Source organism: Ictidomys tridecemlineatus, chromosome 10 (genome assembly GCF_052094955.1).
Source record: "Ictidomys tridecemlineatus isolate mIctTri1 chromosome 10, mIctTri1.hap1, whole genome shotgun sequence".
NCBI classification, from domain to species: Eukaryota; Metazoa; Chordata; class Mammalia; order Rodentia; family Sciuridae; genus Ictidomys; species Ictidomys tridecemlineatus.
In genome coordinates, this window is record NC_135486.1 from 136,802,110 (window position 1) to 136,825,410 (window position 23,301).

A 23,301-nucleotide genomic window follows, 5' to 3' on the forward strand; every position below is an offset into this window, starting at 1 on the left:
AGGTGAGCGCACTACCGCTTGAGCCACATCCCCAGCCCCTTGCCAAAAGTTTAAACAGAAGATACTGTAAGCTTAAGAGCCAGAGAAGAAATCTCAAACTGGAACCATTAATAGGTTTGACTACATACAAACATCAGTTTCTCAATATCTTCATAAATGCAATACATAAAGTGAAAGCACTGAGGGGAAAGCACCTGCAACACAGCTCTCATGCTCAATGCCATGGGTCTGGAGCCCCTCTCATCCTGCCTCCCTCTCTCCAGGACCATGAGAAGGCTCTATCCTGGCCATGTTGGCTGCCATGGGGGCCTGTGGGACTGGGGATGCCGCCCTTCACTGCCAGTTCTGCTGTTCTAGTTGAGGTTAGGCTTTATACTCATTTCTTGCTTTTGTTACATGGACGAGCATTGTTGAAGAGATGCAGAGACAGCAAGGGCCAGCTCCTGCTCCACTCTGCCCTCTTCTATCCCCCTTCCCCCAGGACCTTCCTCTCTGTTTTAAGAATCTTCGAAGTAGTACAAACCTCCCTCAGCTTCACCTGCAACCTGATTTCTGCCCCTTTGGAGTAAGCAGTCCCTGTGTACTGTCCCTACTCAGTACCACGGTCTCTCTGGAGCCTCAAGGGCCTCCAGTGGTACTAGATTGCACACAAGGTCCCTGGCCTCTGCTTTCATTTCCTGGCATGCACAACTCAGCATTGCCCAGCTGCTGAAGGAAAGATGGGAACTGTCTACGTCCTCTGGGCCCTAAGCTGCCACCTTGCACTCAGCAGCCCACCTCCCTGGCCAAACCTATTTATGTGGTTTTCTCAGGGCCCAGTTGGGTTCTTGGGGGCTAGTAGCACCTGCTTCATTTCCTCCTGAAGCATCTCCTTTGGGCACAAGCCAATGCCTGTCCCTTTATCCTTATCTCCAGCCAGCCCTCTCTTGAGATCCAGGTTTGCTGCTAGTAGGTATGGAACTGTACATATGCTGCCCCCAACCTGACATACAACCTTCCCTCCCCACCCCCAACTAGACATGCCCACTTCTCTGCCCCCTCCACCATTGGACATGACCTTCAGTCCTTGCCCCTAACTTAACAAACCTACCTCTCCTGCCCCACAACTTGACATGCCCACCTTCCCCTCCAAATGCTATGTGGGTTGAAAACGGGGGAGATATCTCAACAGCAGCTGTCCTCCCAAACAGGACAACAGGTTACCAAGCCCAGTGGCTACCACTCCCATTTCATGGCCAGTCCCTCTAGGACATTGGTGATGGATGCCAGGGTAACCTTTGCATCTGCCTTGCCTCTCTTAATCCACTGTTTAAAACCACCCTCAACACCGACGCCACGCTTCTCTCTGCACCAAAGCCAACACTGGCCAGGTGACCACACAAGCCTTGCTGTTTCTTTCACCATTGAGGCCGCCCTTTGGGAAGGCCACACTCTGCCTGCTGTGCTTTCACCTCTGATGGCTCCTATCTTAGTTCTACTGACACCTCCTCAAGCTGCTCAGGGCTGTTGACACAACCCACCTCCTCATAGTCGCCATGGTACGAAAACTCCATGGTAACTTTTGTCTGCTTACCCACAGGGGAGGTTGAGTCCTTGCATTTCAGTAACTTGCTCAGTTCCTGCCCCACTGAGGGCAGCCAGCAATTAACCCCTGAATGAACACAGGAGCAGGGCTGGTGGAGGCAGATCCCTTCTTCACACCACATCCTACTTCACCAAGTAAGATGCCTTAAAGGCTCATCTACAACAGTCTTTATTATCCCTTCGTGTGCCAATGAGAAAGTCATTGAGTGAGAAAAACATGCAAAACAGAGAAGGGGTAAAGGGCTCTCTGTAGAAACAATTATTTCTGGTGAAATAGAAAGGCAGGAAAAGGGACTGGGGATGTGGTTCAAGCGGTAGCGCGCTCGCCTGGCATGTGTGTGGCCTGGGTTTGATCCTCAGTACCACATACAAAAAAAAAAAAAAAAAAAACAAAGATGTTGTATCCGCCGAAAACTAAAAAACAAATATCAAAAAAAAAAAAAAAAAAAAAAAGGCAGGAAAAGATTGAAAGTGGGCAGGCAGGTGTGCAGTAAGAAATGGAGGGCATGGGAGGATGGGACCCTGCAGGAGAGGTCCCAGTGGACACTGAGACCCATGAGGCATGGTGGGGTCACCAGCAGGGATATGAGCCTCACCTTGTTGAGGAGGATACTGATCTTGTTCCCGCTGGCGTTGCACCTGAGAGAAGCGATGGCCCCCACCCCAGGGATCACTTCGGCCAGGTTTTTGCAGCTGCAGTAGGCCTTTGCCTCTCTGTAGGAAAAAAGGGAGAATCTAGTGCAAGTCAGAGATCCCTGTCATGGGTAGGTCATAGAAACTCACTGCTTCTCACCCTGCTACCACATGTGCACATGGCACAAGTCAAGCTCAGAATGCAGTGAGCTTTTAAACCTCATCTATTGGTTATTTCTTTTTTTTTGAAATAGGGTCTCATTATGTTGCCCAGGCTGGCCTCAAACTTGAGCTCCCCCTAACCCAGCATCTCAAGAAACGGGGATTACTGGTATGTGCCAATGGGCCCAACTATAACTGCATACACTGTTACAATCAAATACAAATCCATGTTCTTGGTGCCCCTCCTCTGCACCTCATGTTTTCCCTTCACTCAGGCCTTGGGGACCTCCTGTGGCACAATGGGCCAATTATCCTATAGCTATCTGGGACCAGCTCCCTGCTAGAGGCCTTCAGCTATATCTAGCTTGCTGCCAATATCATAGTACTATGTATACACATAGCTTTTGCCTTTTTCCACTTTATTCACCTTTCCTTGTTTCCCCTAATGTTTTTTTTTTGTCCAGGAGTCCATTCTGAACCCATCTGATACATCATTTGTCTCCTCAGGCTCTTCTTGGCTGGGTTGTGATGAGCCTGATAGCTATGCACAGTTCCACGCAGGTGTGGGGTAGGATGCTCCTCTACTGGGATCTCTCTATTGGAGTGGTGTTGTGAGCTTTTGGAGGAAAACCAGAGGTGAGGTGCCTGTGCTCCTTGCACCACATCCAGGCCATCTCTTGGTATGGACCTTGGATGTCGGGTTTCTCTACTGTGAAGTGCCTCCCCTTCTACGCTGTGCTCTCTGGACAGAACTCAGTGCAGCCCAGTCTGAAGGAGTGATGAGTGGCTCCATCAATTATGTGTCTTCTCCCCATTGATGACTGACTTGGTCATTCACATCAGTATGAACTTTATAATTTTGTTGCTCATATTGTTTCAACTTTGGGCTGGGGTTGTGGCTCAGTGGTAGAGTGCTTGCCTAGCGTAGCATGTGAGAGGTCCTGGGTGCAATAAATAAATAAATAAAAGTATTGTGTCCGAATAAAAAATAAACATTTAAAAAAATTGTTTCAACTTTGCCTATTGGGCCCTTTCAGTTGGTTCCTGTCTCTGACCTACCCCTGTCATTGTGAGATCTTCTTTATTTATTTTGTTTCTAGCAGTTCCTTACTTTCTGGTATAAGATGGTACAATTCATCTTATTTTTTTGCCCCAGACCTAGAATCAGCTATTTCTCCAGAGCCTTGGTTCCTTTTATTGTAGAAGGTGTTAGAAATCAAGATCTGGGTAGTAGTTATGCTTGTTGCTACTGGGGTGTTGCTGCTTCTAGGCCCAGTCAGCTGACAGCACAGAAACATGTGTACACCAATGAGTGCAGAGACATATCTGCGACTGTCAGCTTAAGTGGTACTTACATCCATGTTAGGTAAACCATGGGCTTATCCTGACATCTTCAGGCCTAAACCACCATCCCATGGATCATTCTGGCTCCTGCCCACTTTCAGTGGACAGAACCTCGGTTCTTATCATCCATTATCCACTTATTTCACATTAGGTTAAGTTCCATTTATGTGAGCAACAGCAGCAGACTTCTGGGTCTGTCGAGGGAGAGACCTCTCAACCAGAGAGCAGTGTTCTGCATGTTCCTCCTGTCCTTGAATTAAGATCTTTGTCCACATCCAGGCTCACTGGGACAGCACCTTTTCCCACTCCCTTCACTGAGGTCGTTTCAAACATCTGAATACACCTGGACTGAGCAGAAAGCACTTTATTCTGTTCTGGGATCACCCAATGTTTCAATGATTTTTATTTTTTCCCTGTGCTAAGGTTCACACTTGGGCATGAAGTCCTACAGTTCTGACAAATGAAGTATCATGTACCTGTCACACAGGAATACTTCACACCAGAACATGTCCATACTTCACCTTACTATGTGAAGACTAAGAATTCAGGCCAGACACATGGCATATCAAAAAGTGAGGTGGAGCTGAGTGTGGTAGCACACACCTGTATCTCTGTGGCTCAGGAGACCAAGGCAGGAGGATCACAATTTCAAATCCAGTCTCAGCAACTTAGTGAGACTCTGTCTCAAAATAAATAAAAAGAGCTGGGGATGTGGTTCAGTTGCAAAGCACCCCCTAGGCTCAGTTCCTGGTACCAAAAAATCATATAAAAAAAAGTGAGATGAAGGCCTGGGGGTATAGCTCAGCAGTAGAGGTAGAGTGCTTGCCCAATACATGCAACTGAGTTCAATCCCTGACAACACACACACATACAGTGGTATGTTAATGTTGAAATAAGAACTTGAGATTTCTGGCATCTATTCTATTTTCTACTTACCATATTGTCTCTTAACTCAAAAAATGTAACACTTTGTTTCAGGAAAAAAACTGTACCTTCGGGAAAGATCAAAGCTTTTAAAGTGAGCGGAGTCTGTCCCTACAACCAGGAAATTCCCACAGATGTCCAGGAGGCACGGGTTTCCCTCTGTTTCAGAGAACAGCAGGAGTTGTTTGACAGTCCCCTAAGGAAAAGAGGAGGAGCTGAGGCAGTGGCTCAGTCATAGCATTTCCTCTGTCACTCAATATTACCCACAGCAATTCATGTGCCCAGCACTATGCTCAATTGAGTTTTACAGGGGAAAGATGGGGCCCTTCCAAGAAAGCCCTGGTGCCTACTGCTATAGGCGAGACAGAGAGCAGTCAGGCTGACAGGAGGAATTTCGGGTAAGAAGCACCTGAGGGCAAGTGCAGGATGCAGAAAGTACGCAGGGGAGGGTGGATTCTATCTATGTGGGTTGATCTGCGAGCCTTGTCTGTAGAAAGTGCTGTGTTAAAGCTCCAGTGGTACTTGTTACACTGTTGGTGTCATGTGCATGATTCCCTTGGGTGGGGAGGCTGGGAGAGGAAGGAGCTCTACCAGGATGCTAGTCATATCTTGGGTACATTCCATTTGTGGAAATTACTGAGCTGAGTACAAAGCTTGACGCATCTTTGTCTTCTATGTGTATCTCATAATTCAATCAAATGTTTAAGAGATACAAGTCTTGTCTGGGGTGATGTTTTAAAGGAGGCAAAGACAGAAAGGAAGGGGCTAGCTATTTGGAGACCCCAGGGTGGCATTCCAGGAAAGATGATACACACTGAAGTAGAGCATGGAGTTGGTATCTCAGACCCATACAGTAGGCAGGAGAGAGCAATGGTGGGAGCGGCCTGCTTGGAGGGTGAACAGTAGCTATGTGGGCAGCATTACTGCAGGTCCAGTGAAGTCAGATTTTACTCTAAGTGAAGCAAAAGACAATGTAGGGTTTGGGGCTGGGAAATGATTTCACATCATCTATATTTTTAGAAAGTCACTTTCACCATCCCTGAATTTTGGAGAACATGCCACAATCCTGCCTGAGCAGGCCTGGTGTTCTGTGGAGTGCCTTTTATATAGACAGACCCTGGTCCTCTGAATCTCACTCCCACCATGGTAGTCCTTGTTTCTTCTGGCTTTGGCTTTCTTATCACCATCTTGTTTACTTTTTGACCACCAACTAAAAATGACAACTCCATTAAAGAGGCCTGCATGAGCAGAAGTTGAGGTGTGAGGTCACAGATGTGGCAGCCCTAAGTAATCACTCAGTTCCAAGAAAGAGTTCAAAGCTGGATAAAAACCATATGGCTAAACCAGGGCTGTGGCCAAGGCTCTCCACAATCACAGAATGTTGCTACATATAGTGGATTTAACTATGGCATCCCCAAAAGGTATGACTGCTCAAGCCAGTGGATATGATCGCTTTATTTATTTATTCATCCACTTATTTTTTTTTTATTGTTGTCAGACATAATACATTTATTTATTTATTTTTATGTGGTACTGAGGATCGAACCCAGGGCCTCACACATGCTAGGCAAGTGCTCTACTGTTGAGCCACAACCCCAGCCCCTGGATATGATCTTATTTGGGAAAAGGGTCTTTGCAGATGTGATTAAGCCCAGGATTCTGAAATGAGATCAGTCTAGCTTAGGGTGGGCCATAAACCCAGTGACAAGTTTTCTGGGGGTTCTCAGGGACTGAACTCAGGCCCTCCTGCAGGCCAAGTGCATGCTCTACCACTGAGCTACATCCCCAGGGAGACTTTTATAAGACTCAGAAGAGTAGACACAGATGCAAGGGAGCAGGCATATAAAGACAAGACAGTGAGGAATTCCACAACTCAAGGAACAGCAAAGATCACTGGTACTACCAGAAGCAGGAAGAGACCTAACCCCCCTCCCACAAAGGAACCTGCCCTGCTGACACTTGAATTTCAGACTTCTGGCTTCCAGAGCTGTGAGAGAATATATTTCTGTTGTTTTAAGCTACCCAGTTGTGGTAATTTGTTATAGCGACTGCAGGAAGCTAACAGCATGTCAGTCCCAGGTTCCAACAAACGTCTGGGATGTGGACAGGGCATGGGTATCTGGCTTCACACTGACAAAGAGGAAAAAGATGGTGTGCTGGAGGCCTGTGACTCTGCAGACAGACTTCACTCCCACATGGCCTACCCTAAGACACAGCAGATATCATATCCTGAACTGAATGCAACTCAGCCTCTGGGAAGCTCGCTAAGCCCAAGAAGTGTTTCCCCCTACTTCCTACCCATGGCTTTCTAGGTTCAACAAAGTCTTGCCCTGTCCTCCGATTTCAGAGGTCACAGCAATCATAGGTGCAGCAGCTGTTTCAGGACCCATTTCTTCTCCACCCAGTAGGGAGACATGAACAAAGCCAGGTGAGGTCAACACCAGGCTTGGGCTCCCGAGACAGTGTCTGTCTTCACAACCACAGTCCACTTGTTAAGTAGCAGCTACCTACCTGCCAGGTCCGAACCTGAACTCGATTTGGCTCCACTGTATAAACGCTGTCCTCATACATGGCGACCACTGGGGACTCACACAGGAAGGCCCCTGAAATCAAGGATGAGTATCAGAACAACAGCAGCCCACTGACCCAGACTTCCACAGAGCTGAAAAAGCATCTCACAAAGAGCCCCTAAGCGTCTCCGCCCTTATAGCCGATTCATGAGCAACCCATTATCTGATCTTGCACATGAGCCAAAAGAAGCCAAAATGAAAAAGGAATAAAAAATGGAAACAAAAATGAGAAAAAAATTAAAATAAAAATTAAAAGAAAGTCATCAAAATAAATAAACAAAATATAAAAAGGGAAAAAAGAATTTAAAAAAATGGGAGCTGAGGGGGCTAGAGTTGTGTGGCTCAGTAGTAGAGCAGTCACCTAGCATGTGTGGGGCCCTGGTTTCGATCCTCAGCACCACAAAAAAAAAAATAAATAAAATAAAGGTCTTGTGTCCAACTACAACAACAACAAGGGAGCCAAGGCTCTGAGCATAGAGACTGACAGCTCCCGAGGAACCGGGCCTGCCATGGGGACTCACAGCTGGACATTCTCCTAGCAGCACAGCTCAATGGTCATGCAGGTAGAACTCTGGAAGCCACATATTCTAGTCTGTTGCTAATAACAAGCTACTTGTTTGGTCAGGGAGACAATGACACCTCAAAACTAGAAAGACCTCAGTATCTGCTGTGTGGGGTATAATGGGGGTGAGGAGCTCATCCTCATTTTTTGGGAGTCCGCAGAGAAAAGGGGAGAAGGCCAGTGAATTATCTATGTAATAACGTGAAAAATGCCAGAGAAATTTAGGCAACAAAGTGTTGGGGGAGACAAAGAATAGTGTGAACTTGGTTTGGCTCCACTATATAAACGCTGTCCTCATACATGGAGGACTCACACAGGAAGGCCCCTGAAATCAAGGAAACACATGAGGGAGCAGGGAACATTCCCAGAGAAGCAGGAGATAACTACCCCTAGGACAGCATAATGACAATTCTCCTGAGTTAAGAGAGCCCAGAGGTCAGCAGGATGAAGGGAAGCATGGTGTAGAAGGATGGCAAACTGAGAGAGCACATCCTGATGACCTGCAGCACTGGCTTCGGAAACACAGGCACAGGTTTAAGAGCTGAAATGGGTTTTCGTCAACCACCATGTCAGCCCTGACCACTCCCCTCTCTTTAGGTGGTGGTCCCCTCTGTGGGAGTGTGAGGATTCCCACCTGCATTCCGTAACACGGCTCCAGAAGGCTCAAATATCACCACCTGCTTTCCATTCCAGACAGCCACAGCATCCTAAAGAGAATGTGGGTATCCAAAAACAAAGGTCAGGGGACGGAGGTGTAGATGCTGCTGACACTTCCCCAAGCCTGGCCTCTTCCTCCTCCTCCTCTATCGCTGAGGGTTGCCTCCTCTACCATCAGTTCACCGAATCCTCCACATACATGGCTTAGAACTGACTTTCATGTTATGGAAAATACTTGAGTTTTTACTTTTTTCTTAAATGATGAACATGAAGATTCAGGAAATAAGATAATCCAGGATGGAATTGGGGATGGTCCAAGCTGCCATCCAGGATCCTCGATATCTTGATTACCCCAACAACTCAGCACATTTTTCGTCTACACTGAAGACCCCTCATGACAGACACTGTGGGTCAATCTCAGCAGTCACCTTGGTGGCGAACACTCCACTGATGTGCATGTCTGTGCGCAGGCTGTGTGTTGCCCCAGTGGACAGGAAAGACACATTGACTGAGGTTGGAGAGACTTGAATGGCAGCCACTTGCTGATGGAAGTGCGATGACATGGCCTGCTCACTGAGGATTGCCACAGAGCTGACATTGTTCACTGCCAGCAGGTTCTTCCTGGAGCCCCACTTCAGTCCCGTGTTAGAATAAAAAGAACAGATGTGTGAATAAAGCAGAGATACACCAGAGGAACATATAAACATTCCATACAAGGATCTGCAAACCATTTTCCAAGAACCTTTTCTTATTCTTTAAAAAATAACTTAAGGGGCTGGGGCTGTAGCTTAGTGGTATAACGCTCGTCTAGCACATGCAAAGCCCTGGGTTTGATCCTCAGCACCACATAAAGGTATTGTGTCCAACTACAACTAAAAAATAAATATTAAAAAAAAAAAAACTTAAAATTTTTTCACAAGGATTAAATATGTATTCTGTAGAGAAATTTCAAAGTACTGATTCGCTGAGTAGTGAGTGAGACAGCAGGTAGACATCTGAGTGGCTCTTCTAGCTTGTGTCTCCACTTCTGTGTAGCAGGGCATCTTTAGAAATTTGCTTTTCTGATTATGACATAGGGATATTTATTTTCTATGAATTGATAAGAATTTCACCTTTCTTCTGGTGATGTGAAATGTCAGTTTCCTAACTTCATATTAAGCTTTCAAATCTATCTAAAATGTTCAGTTTTCAACAAAAAATTAAGAACCACTGAAGAAAAGAATATAACTCATATATAAGGAAAAAAAGAACTGCGAGTGGTTCAGATGTTGGGCTTGGGAAGATTGTATAGTAGTTGCCACAATACATGTGCTGCCATGAGTCATGCCTGTGAAGAACAGGAAGGTGCAAGGGTCACGTCTTAGCAAACAGAGAACATCAAATGAACAATGGTGATTTTAAAAAAGAAACAAATGCCCATAAGAAATGAAAGCCATGTAGTCATTCTCAGCAGCATTACTTACAGCAGCCCCCAGTGCCCACAAACTGATGAAAAGCTAAGGTGGCCCATCCACACAGCACAATACTACTCGGCACTAAAGGGAGGGAGTACTGACGCCTGCTTCAGTGCAGATAAATCTGGAAAGCCTGGTGCTCAGTGAGCAAAACCAGTCACAAGAGACCTCATGTTATATGATTCTACTTTGAAAAACTGTCCCAAAGAGGAAAACCCAGAGACAGAAAGTGGATCACTTGTCAGGTGTGGTGGCCATGGCTATAATTCCAGCTACTCAGGAGGCCAAGGCAGGAGGATCACAAACTTCAAAGCCAGCCTGGGCAACTTAGTGGGACCTTATCTCAAAATAAATAGTGCTGAGACCCTGGATTTAATCTCCAGCAGCAGCAGCAACACCACAAAAAAAAAAAAAAAAAAAAAAAAAAAAAAAAGAGTCTATTACTAGGGCTGGAAGAAGGGGAAAAAAGCAGTGTACATGAATTTCTTTTTAGGGTGATAAAATGTTTTAAGATTCATTGTGATGGCTGCAGAACTCTGTGAATATACTAAAAATAATTTGATTATGCAAATTATGTTTCAGTAAAACTCTTTTTAACATATAGGTATATATGTACGTAAAGACAGAATAGGTGGATAGGTATAAACATAGGTCCACAATCTCTTATCTGCAATTCTGAAATCCAAAAGCTCTTTAAATTCTTTTTGTTATTGCTATTTTTATGTAGTTTTAACTCATGTAACTGATGAAACTAGATTCAAAGCTGATTGCTCCCTCCATTTCTGTGCAGCAGAGAATGAGTGCATAAAATCCTCCTGCAGAGCTTACCTTTATCTGTGTGATGCTTCCCTCAAGCTCAGTAGGGGTTTGAAGGGTCCACATGTCCTTGCCCTCTACCCCTCGGCTGCTCCAGGAGCCTGGTACTTTTCTCCACATGGCTACTCGCCCTTTATCAGTACCAGCTGCCAGAAGACCTACAAGTGAGAATAAGGTGAATGCTAACTGAGAAGCATTCCAGATTCCAACCCTCTTCTCTGAGGCATCAGCCTCTCCCTGGGTCCAGTGGTTCCCAGATTCTTTGCTCCAACACTGGTGAGCACCAGAAGGCATGGACCAAACATCACCGTAGCTCACCTCCCATCCCTTCTGTGTGTGTGTGTGGGCACACACAGTCCTGTCTCATGGAGCTCAGGAGGGAACACGTGCATGCAGTCAGTTTGTCACTTGCTGATCCTTTACTAATGATATTTAGGACTGGTTTACTATTCTGTGAATAGCCCCCTGAATTTCACCATAATTAGCTTGCAGACTGAGCATCATGTTGGGAGCCTCACCTTTGGCTTTACAGTAACACACACAATTTATATTCTCTCCTTTTTCAAAGCCAAACTTCTCCTCTGGACACAGTATGTAATTCTCTCCTCGTTCCAAGTCCCAGAATCTACAATAGAAATAAGATAGCCCATAGAGGGGCCTTGTTAGTAGCTTCTGCCTCTGCTCTCAGGGCTGCTGAACCTGTGCAGAACACTTAAGTTCAGGAAAGAGATGCACTCTTCAGACTCTGGTATAGACAGCTAATGTTACTTTTAGGACTATCTTACACTCTGTTTATAATTAAAGAGAGCAATTTGTTAGTGTATGACATTAGCTCAAAAAGAATACAGAACCCAAACTACATGTGGCAATATAAGAAAGGCTCTGAACATCATGTTGGTTAAAATGGCAAGACAAAGGAGACCAAAAATGCATAATTCCATTTATGCCAAGCTAAATAAGACAGGGCCGAGGCAGGAGGACTGCTTGAACCCAGGAGTTGAAGATTAGCCTGGGCCACACAATGAGATCCTGACTCAATAAAACAAAATAATTAGTGATGCCCTGAGCAACTTAGTGAGACCTTTTCTCAAAATAAAAAAATAAAAAAGGGCTAGGGATGTGGCTCAGTGGTTAAGCACCCCTGGTTCAAACAAACAACAAAACCAAACATCTGAGCAGGGGTAGACATTGGGGCTGTACTACCTACTAGGGTGGAAACTGCAGGGAGAACAGTGATGGCTGGTGGGGACTTCTGGGGCCACTATAACATGTATATTTTCTTTCTTTCTTTTTTTTGGTACTAGGAATTGAACCCAGGGGTGCTTAACCATTGAGCAACATCCCTAGCCCTTTTTATATATCTTATTTAGAAACAGGGTCTCACTACATTGCAAGTGCCTCGCTGTTGCAGAAGCTGGATTTGAATTTGCAATCTTCCTATCTCATCCTCCCGAGTTGCTGGGATTATAGGCATGCATGATTGTGCCCAGATAAATTTTCTTTATGTATTCTTCTCTCCAAAAAGTCTACTTAAAAGTCTGTTCCTGACAGGATTTTCCAGAAGTGCGCACAGAAAAGACAAGCTCTCACCTGAGAACTGCTTCCCCTGTGGCTATCACGAGAAGACTGCCCTCAATCAAAGCGATGTCTGCCTGGCGACCCCTTTTCCCACTTAGCTTCACCTGTACAAGAAAAAAAGCAACCAGAGAAAAGCACACGGCTCCTGCTGAGACCCTGTTAGGTTAGAATCTGGTCTTCAGTGATTTCATGGAGACTCACTCAGTGGATGAAACACAGGGCAAATGATGACAACTGAGAGGTATCTTTGGTTTTTAGTATGGAGAGGCTAAAGCAAACAATGACTCATCTGTGAAATGATGGCCACCTAATGCATGCTGCATGGCAGGAATCTCTTACCGCGGTGATTATCAAGTTGAGCTGGGTGTTCCCTGCTCAGTCTCAACCACACCTTCCTGGCTAGTCTTACTATCCCCATTTTGCAGAGACAAACTTGTTCAGGGCCTGCCAGCCAGTTCAGTAGCTGAGCAGGGTACCTGAAGCCAGGTGCTAAGACTGAATTCTCTCTCCCTAAAGTTCACATGCTGGAGCCCTAAACACCAATGTGACTCTATCTGCAGACAGAGCCTTTAGGAAGCATTAATGTTGGACACCTTAGGGTGGGTGGGGCAATCGGGGCCTCATCTAATAGGACTGTGGTGCTCACCCTAACCTCCAACATGCTCTCTACCCTGCTCTGCCCTGCCTCCATGTGAGGGTCAAGTAAGAGAGGGCTGTCTGCAAGCCAGGACATGAGTTGACTATATCCTTGATTTGGGACTTCCAACCCAGAACTGGCCTAGACTACAAATGAGAAATATCTGACATTAAGCCATAAAATTTGTGGTTGGATGTTAGGGTGGCCCTGGCTGACTAAGACCCCACATCCACATGGCTTAGTAACCACATTCTCAGCTGCTGTTACAGCATGACCAAACTCAGATTGACTTACAAAATAATTAACTCTGTAATCTACAGGAATATGTTTAGAGTTCAGTGTTATCCAAGGAGGATGAGTTTCTACAGTCTAAGTCAACAAACTACCAGGAGGATGGTAGGCAACAGCACCCTCAGTGAGCTTCACTTGGTGGTTGAGCAACCTTATACAGAAGCACATGAAAGCTGCTACCTTTGCCTGCAGGGATGACTCCAGAGCTAGCATCCCATGCTCTGTCCTTCATGGATACAATGGTGTCTTTCAGGAACCACATAAAAATACTCCTCCCCAAGTAACACATACACATTGGGTAAGCCAACGCCTGGGCAAACCACAGATGTGAAAGACTATGGTATAGAGCACAGTCCACATATACCAGGTGATAACCATCTGGTCTTTCAGACATTGAGCAAGTCTCCTCAAAGCTCTTTTCCTGAACATGGATGGAAAATGAGGGCAATATCCCATGTCCCACCTAACTGTTGTAGAAGTTGAATGAGGTGCTACAAGGTGAGTGGTATTATTCTTGCTATACCTGAAGTCCATGGGCTTTGAGTTAACCACTCCAGAGGGGCAGCCTGGCCTGGCACAGTGGCCACACTGTAATCCCAGTGGCTCAGGAGGCTGAGGCAGAAGGATTGTAAGTTCAAAGGCAGCCTCAGCAACTTAGCAAGGTCCTAAGCAACTCAGAGAGACCCTGTCTCTATATAAAGTATATAATAGAGCAGGAGACATGGCTCAGTGGTTAAGTGCCCCTGGGTTCAATCCCTGGTACCAGGGGAACAACAAAAAAAGAAGGGCATAGCCTGGGCTCCCGAAACCGTCCCCACATATGCCCAGAAGTATCAGAAAACCTTCCATTTCCCTCACCAAAGTGCAAACTGTCCTATGATGATAAAAAGTGACATGAAATAGTTTAGCTGCCCCGGAACCAAGATGATAGCTGTTACAATCTTGCTAACCAAGAAAGAAAGGGCAGAGTAGGCAGGAGAATCCAGCCCCCAGCTCCTCAACATGGCAGGCAGTCAGGTGCCCCTGGACCCGCTCTCCCACCTACCTTCATCACCTCATCAGCTTCGCCCTCAGGTGTCACCATAAACAGGAACAACAGAAGGTTCTCTGTGACCACTGCCAGTGCCTCCCTCTTCTCAATGTAGAACAGCATCTGGATGGAGCTGTCTGTGGATGCCACCTGGGAGGTCTTGCCTTTCTCATCCACGTAGTGAACTGTCCCTAGGGACAGAGGTGAGTCACTATGCTGGGACTTCTGATGAGTCTGTTTCCACGACACTCATGAGCAGCCATTTCTATCTACTTAAGAATATTTCAAAATAAAACAACTTCAATATAAGAATTTAAAATTAAGCATTTGTACATAATCTTGTGGCTACCATCTCAGAAAGTCTCTGTACTACTGGTTCAGGCCTATCTAGATCAGGATTGTCCTTGGTCCTCTGCTGAATCAGGTCTGCTTGAGCTGGACTGTCAATCTTCTTCACCACTCTCTTGGGGTATTTTTAGCATCTGCATTGCTGATCCCTCTGATTCTGCAGGCTCCTAAATCTTTTATCATCTTGTTCACTATCTTGAGATGCACCTGCATCCTCTAAACCAAGGCCCTAAATGACGACCCTTCTCCCTGTCCTTCCAGGCCTGCACTGCTGATGTGCTGTCTGCTGTCTTACCGGGCGCTGGTCTCATCCTCCTCAATTCTTTCTGTCAGCTAAACCACAGTGCCCCCTTTTCCCCACCTGGACTTCCCCTGCTTTGGCCCTGCCATGGCTTCTGCACCAACACTGGCCAGCTTATCCATGTGCCTCTTCTCCGGTTCCCTCTTGGGTATCTGAGCTTGGTGGGCGAGGTCCCTTGAGAGCACACAGGGCTCTCTGGCTCAGTTTTGCTGAGAGCATTCTTATCCTCCTGGTCTCTTACCTCACTCCAAATAGATGACTTGGGTTCTCACTACACTAAAGAGTTCAAGGTCATCTAGGCTAATGTAACAATGACTAGTATTGAGAGACACGTGTATGGTAGGTTTGATGTTATGCACTTTTACAGGTAATCATGAGATAAAAATTAATGTAATCACTATCTGCCATTCAGGGAAGTAGAGGTCCATGGAATAACACAGCTCCTGGTGGACAGGTGGGAATCTGCATCCCTCCAGAGATAGGCTCCTTCTGAGCTTGGCAGGCTTTCACTTCCAAGTGACCAGCATATATTTCCCTTGATGTGCCTTGTCCCACTCCACTTCTAGACTCTTCTTCCTGAGGGACCCTTACCCTCATGCACCCCCTCAGGTATCCCCTCCCTGCCATCTCACTGTGCTGTGCCCACTCAGATGTCCTTTCTAAGACTTCTTTGATTTCCCCTCACCATCAGCTCCATCTCTTTACCTTCTAAGTTTACAAACCCCACGGTCCTGTCCACAGCCACCTGCCCTCTTATTCACACCATGATCAGGCTATTTGGTGAAATTAATTAACATATTCCCTCCCCCTGAAGTCAGTCAACCTGTGTATCTCTCATCTCCTGGGCCTCTTCCAACAACAGAAACAGTACAGCCAGGTGTGATTCTCAGACTCTTTCCCCTTTAGGCTTCAGTCTTGGCTGAGATGGCTATATCCTTGCTCACACTGAGGAGGAGTTGTATTGGAATCAATAGATGGTGCTTAACACTGACCACCCATGAGGGCTGGCTGTGGCTGCCAGACGGAAGCAAAGCCCAGCTCTGTTCTGCTCAGGCCTCACCCTAGCTCCTAGCAAGGTGCTTGGTAACTATGTAGACTGAATAACAGACAGCATTTAAAAACCACAATAGTATTTTCAAAACCAATGCCTCTGGTGCTGTGCAGAAACTGTTGATTAAAAGTTTATGAAAACCCCTCAACACAAATTAAGCTTGTCTCATCTCTGCCAGAACAGAGCACAATGTTCTCAGAGAATCAACTGGTGCAATGCAGCGCCCCAAGACAGGTGTGCCCAGCTTTCATTATTTCACCCCAAAGTACTACCATCAGCTTACAATCCTTGCCAGACACTCCTAAAACATTGAATCCTAGAATTACAATTGCAGTTTCTCACCATCCATCAGACTGACAAAGAATGACAGGCCCTCTTGAGACCCCATCTTCAGGAAACTTCCAAAGCCGCTTTTTCTCCAGTTAAACATGTCCAAGGCTTTCTCATCGCCACTCACTGCTGCCTTTGCCAACTGAACCAGGTCCCTAAAGGCAGACATAACAGGGCGATTAGGAATCCTGCAGTAACAGGCACTCAGGGTCAGGAGCCACACACTCACCCAGGAGGAAGACAAGGTCTAGTAGGAGCCTCATAACTTACTCGCCGGGTGGGGGGAGCCGGAAAATGCAATGAGTGAGGTGCTTTCCATATTCGTGCTTCAGCAAGGGCGTGCCTTGTACTCGACCCCTTTGATCCAACCTCCAGAGGAGCAGGACACCAAGCTGCAAAAGGCCAACAGCACGTGCACGAAACTGTCTTGAACAGTGACCGGCGGAAGGCAAATGGCAGAGCAGAACTCAGGCAAGTTCCTTACTCAAAGAAATTACAAAACCACTGTATAGGCTCCATGAAAATTTCAAACTATTAAAGTGTTTAAAGAAGCAGAAACTTTTCTCTGCATCTTCTCCTGACTCACTCTAGAGCTACCAACTGAAATATGTTCAGTTTTTACAACTAACAATTTTGGAGTATATTGAGTTATTCCAAGACCACACAGATAATGTAAGACCACACATATGACATCCAGACACCCCTATATTAGTACAGCACATTTCATAGAATTAATGAATAAATACCATTATGTTGCTATTAACTAACACCCATACTTTAGATCTCCGCAGCTTTCCCTATTGCTTTTTTTTTAAAGCTCACCTAGGATCCCATAATGTTTGGTCCTCACACCTCCTCTTGGAGTGAGTTTCTCAGACATTCCTTGCTGGTTGATGATCCTGTCATTCAGGTATGGCATAGGATGCCCCTCTGCTGGGATTCGTCTTAGGTTTCCCTATGACTAGATGGGGGCTGTGGGTTTTGGGGGAGTGCCCTCATATCACACACAGTCAACAGGGCTCATAACCATGGGAGCTAACCTCAGCAGCCTGGGGGAGGTAGTATGTCCACCTCATGCAGCCCTCACTCAAGGGGTGGAGAGCCATGTTTTGCCTTCTTAAGGCAGAGTGTCTCCACAAATTATTTGGGATTCTTCAACATGGGGTTTGTTTCTGCTCTACCATTTAATCACAAATCTACATCAGCATGGACTCAAGGATATTTTCCTACTTTGGATTGCTTATTTTTTGCTCAAACTGGTCTAGATTTAACCACTAGGAGCTTTTCCAGTTGGGTCCTGTGTACCTTTGACAGGTCCGTATCATGGAGTGGTTAGAAGTACTTCTTGACTTTTTGGCACTCCAAGATTCTCTGGGTTCATTTTCCTGTTCCAGCCCTAGAATTAGTCATTTCTCCAAAAAGCCCTCACTCCTTTTATTGAGAATGGCATTAGAAACCAAGATCTGGTGAGGTATGATGTATGTTCAATTTTGAAATTATCAATTATCAGATCAATGGCACAGGCAGGTGCTAGACAAGTCTAAGTGTGCAAGGAGACAACAATCAGAATTTGTCCAGGTGGATGTGGTACCTGGAGGGTTCAAGCCAAGTTCTGCCAAATGGAGGTACTCCATTTGCACTTTCACTTCAATACCCAGCACCTCGCCCAAGGGGTTTCCCAGCTCAAGGCAAGTAGATATTTTAACAGGTGTCAACTCTTCTCCCCACTCTCCTTTCAATCAGTACCAACTCCAACATCCCCAAATGCTGGCTGACATCACCTTTATTGTAGAAAGAACAGGATTTTCAAATCAAGTCAGCTTTAAAAGCAGCTTAAGCTCTGCAAGATCTAAAACAGTGTGTAACATGAGTATACAAATAATATGAACAGTACCTATTATCAAAGTGATTATTCTTGACTGATAGTTTTATGAAAAAGAAAAAGACTACTGGTTTCATCTATAATTTTTTAAAATTGTAGATAAACATAATACATTTATTTATTTATATGTGGTGCTTAGGATCGAACTGAGTGCCTTGCACATGCTAAGCAAGCGCTCTACTACTGAGCCACAGCCACAGCCCTTGTTAATAATTCTTAAAAAAAAAAAAAAAAAAAAAAGTTATGGGCTGGGATTGTGGCTCAGTGGTAGAGCGTTCGCCTAGCACAGGCAGGACCCAGATTCGATCCTGAGCACCACATAAAAATAAAGGCATTGTGTTGTGTCCATCTACACCTAAAAAATAAATATTAAAAAACAAAACAAACAAAAAGAGTCAAAAGAATAATGCTTGCACAGCGAGGAAACAATGCAGGAAAGGAGAGAAACAAAAATGCTCCTTCTCCTGCACCAAGCCCCCTCCACAGAGCAGAGCACTAAGGTGCTTGACGCATCCCATGTAGCATCTTCCAAGATGCTCATCTGCTCTGTTCTTCATGTAATCTTCCCATAACTGACTTTACAGATCTTTCTCTCATGCTCTATTTTTGTGGTCAAAGGGACTGAACTCAGAGTCTTGTGCATGCTGGGCAATTCCTCTACCACTGAGTTACACTCCTGGCTCTTTTAAATTTTATGACAGGTGTCGCAAAGTTGTCCGGGCTGACCTCAAATTTGTGATCCTCTTGCCTCAGTCTCCTGAGTAGCAGGGATTCAGGCATGTGGCACTGCACCTGGCTAGAGACTTTTCTTTATAGTGTAATAATCTCCTGGCTGACAGTGTGACCAGGTTCCTAAACATGATTAGAATCACAGCATTTTGGATTTCCAGGCTGCAGCTTTGGGGAAAAAAAAAATTGTTGCATGCCAACACCTGGAGCACCTGTATCTAAGCTATGTGAGCAGGACTAGGGACTCCTGGGTAACTGAGGAGCATGTCCTTGGAAATAAGGGACTCCTGAGTATCATAAAAGTGACAGTATCTGGGACATTCACACCATCTCTATGAATACAATTTTCTGAAGTTCATTTAAAACATTACAGACATACCTTTGCCATAGAACGAGATCTAAAGAATGAAAATTTCAAGCCTTGCTTCAAATATAAAATAAAACTTCCAATTACATCCAACAATATCATTTGAATTTAGGGAATTATACTTCAAATAATTTGGTCTTTTACTATCCTTCATCACGTCTGTAAGAGTATAGTGGGGGATGTAGACGACTATGCACTTACCCTGTCCCCAGAAACAAGGCAGCTCCCACTGGTGCTCCACCTGAGAATGGTGATATCTGCAGTGTGTGTTAGAGGCACTGCATGCTGCTCCTTGTCCTGCTTGTTAAACACAGTCACTTCTCCAGTTTCCCAGCCAATAGCCAGAATTGGCCGTGTTGGGTGCCAGCACAGGGAAGTGACCTGGAAGGACTTCTCAACATGAGTATCTGGCACATGCTCACCCTATGTAGGAGAAGAGGTAAAAATTCCATATTGTGGATAGTGGCAGTTACTTCAGGAATTTCTGCCTGATTCATGGCAATGATATCAATTAAAAGATCTATTAAGGAAATGTTACCTTGCCTCTGGCTGAGCTAATCCAGCAGAAGATAACCACCATTATGACACAATGGTGAGCTAATTAAGGAGTGTGGCTGCAAATTCACAGTGCTGCCTGATGCCAGCAAGCACTCCCTGATAAAGACTGGCTTCCAATAATACTACCTCCAAAAATGGGCAGGTCAGGGCTATTTCCTCAAGATTCTTGAGCAAATTTCAGACACTAATACCTGAGAGGTCAAGGGTGTTTTGGGAATAGTACTAGCAGTGATGTACCATGTTTACTCTCATGCTCCCAAGAGTACAATGGTTCTCCAAAGGCTCCATGACATGTAATAAGGTCACTGCTTGACAGTTAATGGAATGTACATCTTATATCCTTATTTTTTTATTTCCTAAGAAGTGTAGGGTATAAATATGTATATTCTCAGTTCTTCTGGGCTTACCAGCAATCTCCAGTTACACCTGAAATGTATGAATGTGAACTGGTCATGGCCCAATAAATTTTTATTTTGAGATTCTAAAATTTTTCTTGTGCCACTTGGAAACACCAGAAGTATACTTTATAAACTAGTTTTGCAATAATACATTTAGAAAATTCAAATCTAAAAATCTCATCTAAAATTGTTATAATCACTTAGGAATTTAGCTATATTTATTTTTCAAGAAAAATTACAATATACACTTGGCACCAGGGATAGACTGACCAGTAAAGCAGGTGTGGCCCTTGTAAAGCTTCCTGTGTATGAGGGGCTCAGGAAAGACGGTGCAAGCTTCAGAGGAGCTGGGTGGGTGTGCACATGCCTTGAGGATGAGGCCACCAAGTCACTACCATCTTAAGTATCAACACCTTAACTGAGAAGAAGAATAAATGAAGTTCTGCACTGCAAATAGCAGTGGGTGCAGTGCTGGAATGTTACAGACTTTGGCAGGTTTTGGAGTATGGAAGAGTGTGATGTGAGATACAGATGGAGCCTTGGCCTTGGGGGCACTGGGGCGAGATAAGCGAATTCCATGCTTATCCTAAGAGTGAAGCAGGGTGGGGAGGTAGATGTGAGGAGTGATAGCTTACAAATCCACCATGGGGGAACATAGAGGGGTAGGCCCATGAGGACTCAGCAGCTTGAGTTGAGAGAGTTGTACTGCTCTTCAGGAAAGAGGGGACAGGAGCTTGGATGAGGGAAGAGTCAACGGAGTGAGAAACCACAGATGTGTCAGAGGATCTGGGGGTAAAACTGGAAGAATCAGGCAACAAATTACAAGGCAGGGAAATGGCAAGTCTTTTCCAAGTCTCTGTTCTGGGCATCAGAACCAGGACAGGTATATTTCATAGGTGCCAACAGTCAGCTTTTGCAGGGAGATGTGAGGCGGAAAAAAGTAGGGGTACAAGAAAATTTCAGTTAAGTTTTGGATTTGTGTAGGTTTAGGTTTCTTTTTAAAACACCCAAGAGATGCATGAAAGAAGTTGACTTCTATCTCCTCAACAGCTTGAGAGGCCTTCTTTATAGGAGAGGTGTTTGCAAGTCACCCATTGAGATGGAAACTGAAGCAACCAGGGAGGCCAAGATCATAGGAGGAGGAAGACAGATAGGTCCAGGCCTTGAATAAGCTCTGGGGAATGGCACTGCTGGGAAAAGGAAAAAGAGCAAAGTCCACTGAGGTAGCTTTGGAAGAAAGCCTCATGTTCTCTGGCCTGTTTTTTAGAAGGCTTCATGGGCATGCATAAGCTGGGTGAACACCTCAAACACTCAGAAGGTGTTGCACAGAAGTCACTGGTGATGGTAGCTGGGTGAAGTTACAGTGGTGAGAGAACCTGTAGAAAGCTGGGGAATGCGTGGGAGGGAAACTCAATTTTCTTTGTGATATAGGAAGTGTGTTGTGTACTGAAAGTGGTGGTGGGAGTTCTAAGAGTTTGAGGAGCTTGTACAACTTTCATTATTGTTGAATTGTGTGCCTTAAAAGACAGTTTTGAGTTCTAACCCCTAGTATCTTTGATGTGCCCCTTTTGGAAATATGATCTCTGCAGATATCAGCAAATTAAGATGAAGTCACTGGGTGGGCCCTAATCAAATATGACTGGTGTCCTTTCACGAGGAGAAGCGGGACTGGGGATGTAACTAAGTGGTAGAGTACTTATCCAGTTTGCACAAGGACCTGGGTTAAAATAAAGTAATAAGAGAAGGTAAATAACACATTGAGTAGAAGGCCATATGACACCAGCAGGAGAAACTAGACTCTAAAAGCTAAGGGACACCATAGACTTCTGGCAACAACAGAAGCCAAGGCAAGGACATGGAACAGATTTCAGAAAGTACAACCCTGCCAACAGAGGGTTTAGACTTCTGGCCTCCAGAGAGCAAGAAAGAATTTCTATTGGTTTTTTGGTACCAAGGTTTGAACCCAGGGATGCTTAATCACTGAGCCATATCCCCAAGATGCCCCCCTGCCCCCGCCCTACTTTTTTTTTTTAATTTAGAGACAACTTAGTAAGTTGCTTAGATGGCTTTGAACTTTCGATCCTTCTGCCTGAGCCTCTCGAGTTGCTGGGATTATAAGTTTGCATCACTATGCCCAGCTTCTAGCGTTTTAAGTCACTCAGTTTGTGGTTATTTGTTATGACAGCCACAGGAAACTACTATGGTTTCAAACAGCTAGATAAAGAGTCAAAGAGGAAGCTTATGAGTGGTCAGGAGTCAAGACAATGCTATAGGCCCATAGCCATGAACTGAAGTAGTCTTAAGTTTTCCTAAATACGTCACCAAACCTAAGTGGCAGGGGTAAACGAACTGCCACATACTAGGGTATTTACAATCTTATGAATCTAGACCTCAGGAAGAACTGATAAGGATAAAGCTAGAACAGCGCTCCTGTAGTCACACATACAAGTGTATTCAAAAATAAAAGAAAAATAAGGCAGGATCTACTAAAATCAGAATTGTTGCTTTTGATTGCTCACCTGTTCCAGATAGATATCCACAACACCCCCTGAGGTTGTACTCAGGGAGGCGACCCCCAAGATCGGATGAACAGGGTGCCAACTGATGTGGGAAGGGGACCCAACTGCTTCTGGGGCTTTGATTCGATGGTCAAAGTAGAGGGCCATGATGAAACACAGATCTGGCTGGGCTGAAACCTAAAAGGGGGAAAAATTAACTAAGAACAACTATAGAATTATGAAAGGCAAGCAAACATGTAATCTTAAAGACATTTGGCAACTTAAAAAATACTTCTTTGGACTGATGCAGGCAATTTTATTTGGAAGAGATTTCTGATAGAGAAAAAACACAAAATTAGAAGTAAAGAATCCTAACCCTGGAGTGACCACGATATGATGGAAGAGAAAAACACTTGTGGTCATCAAAGAAAAAACGAAAGAATGAAAGCCAGCCAGCACTGAGGCCTGCATCATCATTTTAACAAGCTTTTAGCATAACGATTACCTGTATAATTTTAAAAATTACTAAGGTAAACTCAAGGAGGCAAATGCTAACAGTTACTTAATTGCAACCTATTAACCACCTCAGTTCCAAAC

The 23,301-nt window shown here is 45.0% G+C and overlaps 1 protein-coding gene across 4 annotated transcripts in view; it reads right to left on the reverse strand.

Annotated features, from left to right (window-relative positions):
- The window catches only part of Ift140 (intraflagellar transport 140), a 74,779-nt gene that overhangs the window by 50,555 nt on the left and 923 nt on the right, over window positions 1-23,301 (reverse strand). For all 4 annotated transcript variants that reach the window (XR_013427201.1, XM_005337844.5, XM_040277810.2 and 1 more), the window contains exons 2-14: window positions 22,726-22,902; window positions 19,452-19,673; window positions 16,543-16,664; window positions 16,285-16,427; window positions 14,258-14,433; window positions 12,297-12,388; window positions 11,225-11,331; window positions 10,719-10,864; window positions 8,865-9,068; window positions 8,414-8,486; window positions 7,159-7,250; window positions 4,716-4,843; window positions 2,181-2,298 (exon numbers count right to left, since the gene is read on the reverse strand). Coding sequence is in view for 3 of the 4 variants with exons in the window: in XM_005337844.5 (XP_005337901.1) it covers window positions 2,181-2,298; window positions 4,716-4,843; window positions 7,159-7,250; window positions 8,414-8,486; window positions 8,865-9,068; window positions 10,719-10,864; window positions 11,225-11,331; window positions 12,297-12,388; window positions 14,258-14,433; window positions 16,285-16,427; window positions 16,543-16,664; window positions 19,452-19,673; window positions 22,726-22,872 (1,770 nt within the window). In the remaining variant the exon portion in view is untranslated. The remainder of the gene's footprint in view (window positions 1-2,180; window positions 2,299-4,715; window positions 4,844-7,158; window positions 7,251-8,413; window positions 8,487-8,864; window positions 9,069-10,718; window positions 10,865-11,224; window positions 11,332-12,296; window positions 12,389-14,257; window positions 14,434-16,284; window positions 16,428-16,542; window positions 16,665-19,451; window positions 19,674-22,725; window positions 22,903-23,301) is intronic.